At 52.7% G+C, this 12,988-nt stretch overlaps 1 protein-coding gene across 4 annotated transcripts in view; it reads left to right on the top strand.

Annotated features, from left to right (window-relative positions):
- Positions 1–12,597, top strand: part of WDR25 (WD repeat domain 25) — a 142,864-nt gene extending 130,267 nt beyond the window's left edge. For all 4 annotated transcript variants that reach the window (XM_060160413.1, XM_060160590.1, XM_060160497.1 and 1 more), the window contains exons 5-7: positions 8,844–9,014; positions 11,405–11,545; positions 12,136–12,597. In XM_060160413.1, coding sequence (XP_060016396.1) covers positions 8,844–9,014; positions 11,405–11,545; positions 12,136–12,357 — 534 coding nt within the window. In that variant the 3' untranslated portion in view covers positions 12,358–12,597. The remainder of the gene's footprint in view (positions 1–8,843; positions 9,015–11,404; positions 11,546–12,135) is intronic.
- The last annotated feature ends 391 nt before the right edge of the window (positions 12,598–12,988 follow it).

The raw sequence follows: 12,988 nt of genomic DNA, 5'->3' as shown, positions 1-12,988 counted from the left end.
GTCTATAAAATTCTGGGTTGACACTCCTTTCTTTCACCATTTTCAGTATGTCCCACTGCCTTTTAACCTCCATAGTTTCTGATGAGAAATCCACAGCATTTAAATTGTCGTTCATATAATGGTTCATTTTTTTTTTTTTTGTCTTTTTTTCTTCCCCCCACCCCCCGTACGCGGGCCTCTCACTGTTGTGGCCTCTCCCGTTGCGGAGCACAGGCTCCGGACGCGCAGGCTCAGCGGCCATAGCTCACGGGCCCAGCCGCTCCACGGCATGTGGGATCCTCCCGGACCGGGGCACGAACCTGTGTCCCCTGCATCGGCAGGTGGACTCCCAACCGCTGCGCCACCAGGGAAGCCCTAATGGTTCATTTTTTCCCCAGGTGCTTTCAAGATTTTTTTCTTTGAGGTTTTCAGCAGTTGGATTGTGGTGTGTCAGGGCTTGGATTTCTTTGATTTTTACCCTCTTTGTGGCTTGCTGAATCTCTTGACTCTAAATTTATGCCTTTCACCAAATTTGGGCATGTTCAGTCAGTATTTCTTTTCTGCACTGCTCTCTTTTCCCTCTCCTTCAGGAACTCCATTGACAAAAATATTTAAGCTTCTGATATTATCTCACAGGTTCCTAAGTCTTTGCTTGTTTTTTCTTTAGATTGAATTATTTCTATTGATCCTTTTTCAAGTTCACTAAGTCTTTCTTTTGTCACTTCCATTTTGTTATTGTGCTTATCCCATGATTAAAAAAAATTTTTTTTCGTTCTAAAATTTCTACTTAAAAGTATATATATAATTTCTGTTTCTCTGTTGAAATCATCTCTCCATTTATTTCAAGGGTGTTTATCTCATTGATGATTATTATTTAATAGCTGTTTAAATGTGTCTGATAATATGGGTCAAACATCTGGGTCACTTCAGGGTTGACATCCATGGTTTCTCTTTTCTCAAGGGTACTGTTTACATTTTCCTGGTTTTTGTGTGTCAAGTAATTTCAGAATATATCCTGAATATTTTGAACATTATGTTGTAAGATCCTGGGTCCTATTAAAATCCTGTAGAGAATAGTGATTTGTTTGTCTTAACAGGCAACCAAACCTGCTAGATTCATATTGCAAGTTTCTTATCTCCTGTGGTCAGTGGCTCCATTTTCAGTTCTGTATTAAAAACCTTTGTTATGCGGAGCCACTAAAGGGTTAGTTTCGGACTGAGGCAGCAGTTATATGGTACTCCACTTCTCAAAGCTTTAGCTGTGCCCCTTTGGCCATGTTCCATGCACATGTAGCTTAGGGATTGTCCTGGGATGTGTGTCAGTTCATATACAGAAGTAGAGGATTCCCTTCTCAGCTATCTCCTCTTTGGAATTTCACCCACACTGCCTGGCTCCCTGGGTCTCCTTTCCTGGTTCTTCTGCCCAGAGCAATGGAGTTCTTTCAGAATGTTAGCCTTCTCCCTTGTCACACAGTGTCCATAACCGGGATCCCTTTCAAAGCAAATGGGCCAGAGAAGATAGAGGAAAAAATAACATGAATTTCCGTCCCTTTTCCCAGTTCTTCTCTTCAGGTTTTTTTCCCTTCTGGTTTTTAGGTATTTGTGCTGCACTGCCAGAGCTGTTGGGATTGGCATCAGGGCAGGGCTAGGAGAGCAAGGAGATATTTTAAAAATTTCACCCGGTACTCTCTGGCTTACAAGGACCCACTTTCTTGTTCCTCTGGCCAGGATGATGGATTTATTTCAGAAGCTTTGCTGTCCATGTCTACTGTGTAATTCCTTGATTCGGTCTGTCTGTGGGTCAGCACCAGGAGTTAAAAGACAAAAAAACTCCCCCAAACCCCCAAAGTAAAAACTAAAACAAAAAACTAGAACCTTACCTGTCATATGGGTCTTTCTTCAAATTTTGACTTCCCTCTTCAACCTATCAGCTGTTATTTACTTTTCAAAATCTTCGGGTAGTTGCTTCTTGAATTTCGTCCAGAGTTTTTAGTTGTAACTTATGAAAGAGAGTGAGAGACCATAGTGGATTTGCTCCATTTTGGTTTAAAACTAGATTTTGTTCATTTTAAAAATTCAGTCTTTTTTCTCTCCAGTATGTTTTGAAATTTTCCATTGCTATGTCCTCTAGTTTCAGTTCTCTTTTGCAATGTCTCATCTGATGTTAATCCCATCTAATATAGCTTTTCCTCAAACATTGTGCATTTCACCTTTAGAAATTCAGTGAGGGGCTCATACATCCTCCATGTCTCTACTAACCTTGGTCAGTCTTCCTTCTACCTTCTTAAACATATGTTATGTATAGCTGTGATGACCATTGTAATGCCTTGCTCTGTCATCTGTGTCACTTGTGGGTTTAGAGACCAGAATCTGAGTGTTGTGGTTGGTCATTGTTTCTAGACTTCTTCTGTGGACAGAGCTAAGAAATGTTTTTCTTGTTAAGAAAAAAATATATCATTGTTTATGCTGACTTGTCCAATTCAAATTTAGCATTACAGAATTTTTCTTTAGCTTCTTTGTTTTTATATGTTTTTGATCTCTTTTAAACTGAAAAATTTTATTTCTGTCTTCCTTACCACAATTTTTTGGGTGTATGTGGACACTAGCAATGTAATGACTGAAAACAATTGAAGATTTCTCACAGTTCTTTTTGTCCATAAGGTATATCCAATTAGGGTTTACCATCAGATTACTGGTTTTCTGTTCATAATGTATATTCAACTGAGGATCTGCCTTAAACTTCTATGCTTTAATGTCTCTTAAAATAAACCCCATTTGTGTGATTAAGCTACCAACTCAATACATGTTTAGTTTCATTTGCTTAATTTTGCTTTCACATTTTAGAGCCTGCTTTTTAAGTTAATTTTGTTGTATAATTTTATAAAATATGTACATGGTTCTGGAGAAGGGATTGGAAAACTACAGCCCATGGGCCCAGTCTGGCCTACGGCCTGTTTTTGTATGGTCCTTGAGTTAAGAATGATTCTTACATTTGTAAATGGCTGTAACACACACACACACACACACACACACACACACACACACACACACACACACACACACACACACACACACACACACACACACACACACACACACACACACACACAGAAGAGAATGCAACAGTGACTAAATGTAGCTTCCAAATCCTAAGATATTTACTGTCTGCCCCTCTACAGAAAGCCTCTACTTTCTGCCTCCAGCCCTGTCTCCCCCATTCTGTCCTCTCCCCTCTAGAGGCAGTCTGACTGATTTATTTATTTAGTTTCTGGTTTATCTTTCTACTGTTTTTTATGGAAGCAAACACAAACCTCTCGTATTTGCTGTACGCCCTTTTGCTCTCCACCTTGCTTTTGCACTGAGCAGTACCTCCTGGAAGCCAGCCCACAGCAGGCGGGGAGATGGGCCTCTTTTTTACAGCAGCACACATGGTATTCCAGAGTGTGTCTGGACTGATGTCTGTGTAACTGGTCCCTTCTTGTATATTTGGGTTATTTCTGCTTTTTAATTTTACAGGTAGTGCTGCTTTCAGCGGCCTTGTGCTTGTGTTTTCTGGTGTTTGCTGCTGTAACTTCGGGGTCAGTTCCTACAAGTTGGTTTGCTGGGTTATGTATATTGCCGAGTAACAAGGCACATGCTGTTTTGCTTGGTGTCACCCGAATTCTCTCCATAGGGACCGTACCATTTTACATTTCTGTCAGCAGTGTGCAAAGTAAGTAATGCCCAACAGCTACCTAACGGAGTGTGTTGTCAAACTTCTGGCTTTTCTAATCTGACAAGTAAGAAATGATATCTCCATGTAATTTAAAGTTTCATTTCTTATGAGCAAGATTGAAGGACCAGTTACATTCCCTCTCATATGAACTCTCTGTTCACTTCTCTTGCCCATTTTTCTGTAGAGCTCTTGGTCTTTTTCATCGATTTTTAGACCCTGTCTGTGTACTAGGGACAGTGACCTTTGCCTCTAATATAAGTTGCAAATATCTCTCCCATTCGTCTTTTTTATTTTTCTTAATTATTTACCTGTTTTTTATGCCGTGCAATAATGTTTATTATTATTATTACTACTACTATTATTTTCATGTAGCCAGATTTATGCATCTTTTCTTTTATTGCTCTGGCCTTGGCGTGATGACCAGGAAAGTTTCCCCTACTCTCAGATTGTAGAAAAATTCAGTCATACTCTCTTTTCATACTTGTATAGTTTCTTTTGTTTTAATATAAATTTCTGTTTTTTAAAAGAAATTATCCACAGAGCACTTTTTTTTTTTTTTTTTTTGCGATATGCGGGCCTCTCCCTGTTGTGGCCTCTCCCGTTGCGGAGCACAGGCTCCGGACGCGCAGGCTCAGCGGCCATGGCTCACGGGCCTAGGCGCTCCGCGGCATGTGGGATCCTTCTGGACCGGGGCACGAACCCGTGTCCCCTGCATCGGCAGGCGGACTCTCAACCACTGCGCCACCAGGGAAGCCCCACAGAGCACTTTTGGTGTACACCATCCCATGTGATTGGCTACTTTTACTTGTGTGATTTTAAACCGTAGAAAGGGGCTCTTTACTCACCTCTCCAGTTTGCCATTGTGCAGAGACTCCTTGCATCTTAGAGTTTGAAGAGACCAATATATTCAAGGGGAAGGAATTGAAATCTGGGGAGAAGGGACTTGCCCAGGGACCCCGAGCCCCATCCCAGGGACTAGCTCTGGCCGGCCTGGGAAGAGGTTTATGAGCATCTGCTGTGTGTTGGCCTCTTGGCCAGGCCTGTCACCGTCCTTCACGCCCAAGCTCTAGGTCCTGCTATTAGCCCCACCTTATAGGTGTGGAGACTGAAGCGCTGAGAGGTGAGCTGCCTGCCCAGCGGCGCGCAGCCAGTGATAGGCCATCAGGCTCAGATACCCGGGTGTCTGCCTGAGAGCTTGGCCCTCCCGCCTCCGGACGTCTGGTGGTGGCGTGCATGCGCTGAGCCCTTCCCTCCCCTCCCCCGTCCACGGTCTTGGAGGTCCTTGGCGGCTGAGGTGTCCTTGTCTCCACGCCGAGGGCCATGGAGGGCCCCATGAATGAACATCATCTCCCAGGGCGCCTGCTGGAGCCAGTGGCAGCAGGTCCACGTGCATTGCCTCAGCCCCAAGGGCCCGCCTGTTACTGGCAGCCAGAGGCCTTTCAAGCTGTCCTTTCGTTTGTCCGTCCATTTGGTTATCTGCTCATTCACTTATCCAACCCTTAATTCAGCACAACTTACTGATGCCTGCAGTGTGCAGACCCAGTCCTGGCCAAGGGTGTCCCAGAAATGTGACAGGCGTCTGTCCCCAGGAACTCACAGTCCTGTAGGGCGGGCAGGTGGCCTCGGCCATCCTGGGGGGCCCAGAGCAGTGTCTCCCTCACTTTCCCTCCAGGCTTGGGTGCAGAGGACTGGCCGGGGTGGAGGGGAGGGGGGAGCTGGGCCCCCAGCCTCCCTCTTTCTGGGGTCCAGCAGCGCATAGACGCGAGAGGCTGGCTTGTTGTCCAGTCCAGGCCCCTGGTGGTGATGACTCAAAACCAGCCGCGGAGCGGGCAGGGATGCCCCAGGCACACAGTGAGTCAGCAGCGGGCCAGGACCGGAGCCTGCCCCCCAACCCCGCGCACCTCGGAAGCGGCACGGCCCGGGGAAGGGAAAGGTGAGCCTTCGGAGGTCTGTTTGGTGGGCCAAGCAGACAAGATTTTAAGGATATTAGGTGATTTTCATCACACCTGAATGTGTCTTGATCACGTCTTCCATTTTTCCCAAAGCCGTAGACTTTTGGCCAAGTGTCTGCAACTGTCTGCCGACAGAGGCCCTGGTTGCCAGAAGGGTCTGAGTGAGGTTCCCTCCGGCTCCAGCTAGTTAGGCCCTGTAGCGCTGTCCCACGCCCCTGGGATGGGACGTACCAGCTGTCGGTGTAATTAAGGTTGCCATAAAACCCACCAGCTAGACACACAAATGGCTCCTCTGCTCTTTCCCGGGGCAGCAGCAGTTGTGAAGGCAAGTAAATCATGTTCAGCGGCAATCACTTCAAAGGTCAGCCTTCCACTTACAGCAGCACTGTTGGCAGGGATCGCCCGTAACACGGCTTGTTTCCCGGCCATTCGATTTTACGACGCCCTAATGAATTGGGCCATTTCCATCCATTCTCAGGAAGTGTACAGAACGAGGGTTTTCGTTCTCCTGGAAAAGGCAGGTGGTGTGTCGGTGGGCACGTGGGTGGTTCTGCCGGGGACAGGCCGAGGACCCCGGCACGTTGCTCCTCTGGGCCTTCGCACCGCCCTCTGGGAGCCGCTTTCCCCTGCTGCCATCAGGAGATGATTTCTGTGAAACCCCCGGCCTGTGGCTGGAACTCAACGGGCCCTCCTCTTCCTCCAGGCTTTCCTGGGTCAGTGTGTTTTCCGAGTGCGTGTGGGGATCCAGGTGCCGCTGCTGGAGAGGGGCTCAGGTGCCCACGGATGTCACGGTCCTGCCCATCGGCAGCCACTCCCTATGGGCTCTTGGGGCTGTGTCCCCGCCGCCCGGGAGGAGACGCGCCTCAGTGCACAGGCCACATCTAGGGACGTGAGTTGGGCCGGACTTATCCCTCTCCCTTGATTCCCTGCTCCTCGCCTGGACTGTGGTGATGGGGAGGGCATCGGGAAAGGCGGCAGGAAGGCCTTCAGCCCCCATGTGGCCTTGGCAGATGGAGGCCTGGGGCTGCTGGTGGAGAGGGTGGTTTAAGTCAGAGGTGACCGTGGCTCTGGGGATGGGAGGTGGGGATGGATCTGGAGCCGTGACGACGGGCCTTGCTCCCTCCCCTCCCTTCTCTTCCCACCAGAGCAGATTCCAAACCCTGCCCTGGGATGGCGCTGTTCTTTGAGTCGGGATGTTGTGCACTTCTCAGAGCACGTGTTGGGGACTCTGGTGGTCCACGTCCCCTCCCAGGCCCTAGACCGCTGCCCCAGCTCCAGGCTGGGCAGGCCAGAGCATCTGCCAGCAGCACGGCTCCTATGCCCCTCCTGGCGGGGGCTCTGGAGCTTTCCTTCCAGTCCACACTCCAGGAGACTCATGGCTACCTGGGAGGGCAAAGCGGGCATGTGGGATCCTGGTGCACAGAGTGGGAGAGGAAGGGAGGGAGGAAGGTGGGCAGTTCCATGCTGCCTGGGGCGCAGCTACACAGGCTGGCCAGTGTTCAGAGGCCTGCAGGACTGCCTTCACTTTTCTACCCCTGGACTACTCCTCAGGCTCCAGGGGGCCCACCCTGAACTCGCCCTAGCTGAGGGCTGCTTCTGAAAAGGCTCAGAGAAGGTAATCGTTTGTTCCCCACCCTCCACCAGGAATTTGCCCCAGCGTTTACTGAGGCAGGACTTGGCCAGCAGGAGACGGGGATGTGGGCCCCAGAGAAGCACCACACCCTGGCCCTGCGCCCTGGAGTAAATCCCTGCATCTCTCTGAGCCTCAGTGTTCCTCATCTGGAGAATGGGTCTCAAAATACCCCTCTGTCTAAATTGGATTTATGGAGTGCTGCATTTAATGTGAATTTGACTTATATATATTTGAAAGAGGGTGATAGAAAATCTGTGTCTGAAACATTTTGAAAGTTTGTAAACTCCAGTTTTTATTTTATTTTTTTAGATATTTACTATTTAAAATTATGTTTATTTATTTATCTTTGGCTGCTTTGGGTCTTCGTTGCTGCGCGTGGGCTTTCTCTAGTTGTGGTGAGCGGGGGCTACTCTTCCTTGGTGTGCGCGGGCTTCTCACTGCGGTGGCTTCCCTTGCTGCAGAGCATGGGCTCTAGGTGCCGCAGGCTTCAGTAGCTGTGGCGTACGGGCTGAGTTGCCCTGCGGCTGTGGGATCTTCAGGGACCAGGGCTCAAACCCATGTACCCTGTCTTCTCAGGCGGATTCTTAACCACTGCGCCACCAGGGAATCCCTAAACTCCGGTTTGTAAGTAAGTGTGAAGACAGCTCGTTTCACGGCCGGCTGCCGAGGTGCCGGAGAGCTGTGTTTATGCTGTGGCCACATGGTGGCGCCCTGGGAGCTGGTAAACAGGCCGCCAGACCCGGCAGGCGGGCCCGAGGCACTGTGCCCGCGGCCTGTTGCTCACTATTGCAATTTGAAGTCGTGTTGCCCAGGAGTTTACTGCATGGAGGTGCGTGTTAGTCCGGGTGCTGGGACCTCCACCCTGCCCCTGCCCAGCCCAGTTGCTGTAGGCTGGAAGGTTCAGGTGAGAAAACGCCCTGAAGGAAGCGGGACAGCAGCTTGCCACTTGATTGTGTTAGTTTAGAGACAGGAGGCTGTGGAATGTTGGTGATGACGTAAGAAAGAAAGAGTGTCTTTAAAGCTAACTTACATGCTGCGGTTCTGGCTCCGTGGGCTCGAGAACACTGGCTCCCACGATGCACTTATCGCTCCAGGGACGTTAGGCTGAGGCTTTGAAAGCTGTGAATTACGTGACCTCTTCAGAAGCAAGACCCTCGCACAGAGTATGGCCCTGGCATTGATGGGCATCACTGGTGCCTTTAGGTGCCCTGGGCTAGGCGTGGGCCCTTCCCTAAGCTCTCCTTCGCTGGACCCCCGCTGCTCTCCAGGGGACCAGTCTGACTGGGGAGATCTTCATGCCTCCCTGCACCCATGCGCCAGTGGGTGTGGGGAGGGGACGCGGAGGACCGCCCACTGTGGAGGTATCACGGGGCAGGGCCTGAGGTCACCCCGCAGCAGCCCCACCTCCACGCTTGGGCTCCTCAGCCTGGGGGCGCATTTTCCAGCACCAGCCTCTCCAAACTCTCCAGCCCTCGGGGCACTCAGCGGCCCTCCTTGTCCCTGTCTGTGGCACCCGCCCTGTACCCCTGGGGCCCACCGGCATGACGGGTGCCCACTCTTGCAGGTGGTGAGAAGCTACAAGGCCACCATCCAGCAGACCCTGGACATCCTCTTCCTCCGGGAAGGCTCCGAGTTTCTGAGCAGCACAGATGCTTCGAGCCGGGACTCTGCCGACCGCACCATTATTGCCTGGGATTTCCGGAGCTCCGCCAAAATCTCCAACCAGATTTTCCACGTGAGAAACCCTGTTTGGCATTGCTTCCAGTTTCAGGGTGCATCCATGTAGTCCCAGGCTGTCCGGGGCCCCAGGTCACTTCTGCGGAGACGGTTCAGCAGACAGGACCTTTGGAGACAGATGGGCTGCCTGAAATCTGTAGGGTCGGGGAAGGCAAAATGCAGGTCCAGGCCTGCCCAGAGAACCTTCCACTGGCTCCCAGATCGGAGTGACTCCCTAACGGTCCTCTCACTCATCCTCCGTCCAGCACAGCCTGGCTCCGGGGTAAGCGTGTGGAGGGGCGGCCTGGTCCAGATCCACGGGAACGCGGATGCACCCCCGAGACACCCCTACCCTCCCTCCGCCACCCCAGCCAGTCTGCAGGGTTCCACCTTGCCCTGGCTCAGTGGTTTTGGCAGGGGCTGTGGCTCAAGGGTTCAAGCAGGGACCCCGAAGGTAGACCACCTGCGTTAAAATCCTGCGTTCACCACTTACAGGCAGAGGGCCTGGGCCCATTATTTACCCTCTTTGATTCTCATTTTTCTCTTCATAAACTGAGGGTGAGAATGTTTCTTGCCTCATAGAGTGGCTTTGAGAATTAAAAGACATAAAGAATCCAGCACAGTGCCAGGCACAGGGAGTTCTCCATAAAATGCACCACCTGTCACCAACCCACCTCTATTACCATCACCACTGTCATCATCATCACTACTGTCATCACCGTCACCTTTAGTACCATCACCATCTCCAACACCATCACCACGCGTCACCGCCATCACCGCCATCACTATCGCCACCCACCATCATCTTTTAAGGTTTCAAATTAGCTATGGCTAGTCTCTTTGGTGCTGCCACCCTGAATTTAAAAATATATGTCACGTGTATATATACACCATCTTCCTCTCCCTGCTTTTCCCCTTGTTCTTAGAGGATTCTAAGTGACCCTGAGCCAACCTGCCTCTAGACCTTCACTTCAGGGTTCTAGTGCAACCCACCGGGAACAGTAAGCCCTGGGAGGGCCCGGAGGGTCATGTCTAGCCATTGGGGCATCCTGCCTCTGACGGCCCTGCAGAGACCAGGGAAGCAAGTGAGGTAGAGAAAGTGCTGTGTGCCTGAGCCACCAGCCCTCCTAGGGTCACACCTCCTCACCTTCTGTGCAGGCAAGCAGGCACTCTGCCTGGTAGCATCACACCAGGAGCTCATCATCAGGTTCCCATGTGCCTCTGACAGCACATCAGTCTGCAGCCATGGTTCCAACTGCTCCTGACGTCACCCTCTGAATTTGGGCTCATTTAGAGGCTGTGGCTTCAGGACATCACCTAGAACACGGAACACGTACAATGGAGAAGGGAGCTTTTAGGGGTGTTTCTGTGTGACCGAGCCAGTTAAACAGTGAGATTTTCCCTCCTGTTTGGAACCCCTTGTGCAGGCGTTTACCTCCCCGCTTGGCCAGTCACCTTCTCACCTACTATGTGTTCTGGCTGCGCGGAACCCTGGGCTGGGCCGGGGACCCTCGACGGCTCACTGTGGAGGTGGGGAGATGGGCGTGTGGATTCGTTTTCTATCGCTGTGTGACAAATTACAAATTACCATAAACCTGGTGGCTTAAATCAACAGAAACGTATTCTTTCAGTGACGGAGGCCAGAAATTTGTAAAAAGTATCGCGGGGCTGAAATCAAGATGTTGTCAGGGTCCGCTCCCCTTGGAGGCTCAGGGCAGCGCCTGTCCCTTGCTTCTTCCAGCTTCTGGTGATACTGGCTTGTGGCTGCATCACTCCAGTCTCCGTGCTAGCATCTTCAGGTCTCTCTCTGCTCCGTCTTCACATCGCCTCCTCTGTGTGTCTGATCTCCTCTGCTTCCCTTTTATAAGGGTGCATGTGATTGCATTTAGGGCAGTAATACACGATAATCTCATCTCAAGATCCTTAAATTAATTATACCTGCAAGCTCCCACCGCCTTTTTTTTTTTTTTTTGACATATAAGGTGACATTCACAGGTCCCAGGAATTAGGACATGGAAGTATTTGGTGGGACATTTTTCAGTCTACTCCAAAGGCCATGAGCCGAGGAGTGCAGGGGGCCCCTAGAAGCCAGAAAAGACAAGGGAACAGATTCCGCCCTGAAGACTCCAGAAGGAACAAAGTCCTGCTGGCATCTTGAGTTCAGTTAGCCCAGAGAGCCCGTTTCGGACTTCTGAGCCCCAGAACTGTAAGATAATAAATGTGTTGCTTTAAGCCACGACATTGGAGGCATTTTATTACAGCAGCAGCAGGAAACTCACACAGACCCCTAAGCCAGGTCTGGGCAGAGGGCCCGAGGCCCCGCGGGCAGAGTCTGGGGGGCGAGTCCGTCAGAGGCAGAAGCCCAGTTGGGAGCCTCCTCCGCCCTTCTGTGGCCCTGCTGTTTCTCAGGAGAGGTACACCTGCCCCAGCCTCACCTTGCACCCGAGGGAGCCTGTGTTCCTGGCACAGACCAACGGCAACTACCTGGCCCTCTTCTCTGCCGTGTGGCCCTACCGGATGAGCAGAAGGCGGCGCTACGAAGGCCACAAGGTACCTCGTCCCTGTCCCCCAGGTGGAAAATTGTCCCACTGACAACGCCAGCAAGGGGCTTGCGGCCCCCGAGGGCAGGGACCCTCTGTCCAGGCAATTCGTGTTTCCTCTTTCCTGGGTGACCCCATGCCACGTGGCCTGGTGTCCACTCGAGGCCCCGGGCCACATCTGGGCAGGGACAGTTTCGTTGATCTGTCAGCTCACATGGACAGGTCACGGGGCTTGGGGAGGGGCGCAGGACGGAACGGGAGTGGGGCTGTTTCTCCATCTGCCCCCTTTCCCTGCTGAGGGCTGCCTCATGGGGCAGAGCCAGTGGGGACCCAGCGCCTGGCGCGGAGGCCAGACGCCATCAGCTGTGCTGGAGCTGGGCTGTCTGGGTTACGCTAAACCAGCCTCGTGACACAGGCCGATGCCGGGGCCCTGGCCTCAGGGCAGGAGCTCGGCCGCTGGGTGTGAGGCCCAGCCCTGCTCCTGGCCGGCTCTGGGCCCCAGCCCGCTCCCCTGTGGGAGGGGCGGGCGAGGCCGTGCGCCCTGTGCCGCGCGGCCTGCTCACCCCGGGTCGCCCTCTGACCCCGGGTCGCCCTCTGCAGGTGGAAGGCTACTCGGTGGGCTGTGAGTGCTCTCCAGATGGTGACCTGCTGCTGACGGGCAGTGCCGACGGCCGGGTCCTCGTGTACAGCTTCCGTACCGCCAGCCGCGCCCGCACGCTGCACGGGCACACGCAGGCCTGTGTGGGCACCACCTTCCACCCCGTGCTGCCCTCCGTCCTCGCCACCTGCTCCTGGGAGGGCGACGTTAAGGTCTGGCACTGAGCCTCCCAGCACGGAACCTTCCAGACACCGGCCGGGGTGGGCGTGTGTGTGATGAGGAGGCTCTGGGGTTGGCTTCGGGGTCCGGCTCGGGTGGCCGCTGCCTTCTCCACCCTCTGAGCCTCAGCGTCCTCATCTGTAAAATGGGGACAAAACCCGTGTGCCTCGGGGTTCTGAGGACTGCGTGAGCGAAAGCGCCTGGCGCGGTGCTGGTGACGCTCAATAAACGAGTGTTTTGCTCTTTCTTAGGTTATTTCAGCGACAAATATGTATCGGCTCCCCACTCGCAGGCCTGCTGGAGCTTGGAGACAAAGCCTGGGGTGGGAGCTGGAGGGGGGGCAGCCCCCGGGGGCGCTGGGTCCGGGTCTGCCCACCCCCGGTCTCACAGGGCCTGCTCAGGCGCGGGCCGCCCTCTCCCTCCCCCGAAGTGTGGCCAGCGGGGTCCCCGGGTTTGTCCGAGCCCTGGGCCATCTGCGCTCCTCCTTGCCCACTGCCTGTCAGGTGTGCGCGCTGCCCACGGGAGTGCGTCTGCCCCGGGGGAGGGAGCAACGTGGAGAAGCAAAGGTCCCTTGAGGAGCCGCAAGGAGCCCTAAGCCCCAGGAGCCCAAGGTCCACCGATGGGTGGGGGTGGGGA

The sequence above is a fragment of the Lagenorhynchus albirostris genome, chromosome 1 (genome assembly GCF_949774975.1).
Source record: "Lagenorhynchus albirostris chromosome 1, mLagAlb1.1, whole genome shotgun sequence".
In the NCBI taxonomy this organism is placed as follows: Eukaryota; Metazoa; Chordata; class Mammalia; order Artiodactyla; family Delphinidae; genus Lagenorhynchus; species Lagenorhynchus albirostris.
This window is presented reverse-complemented; position numbering and strand designations above follow the sequence as displayed.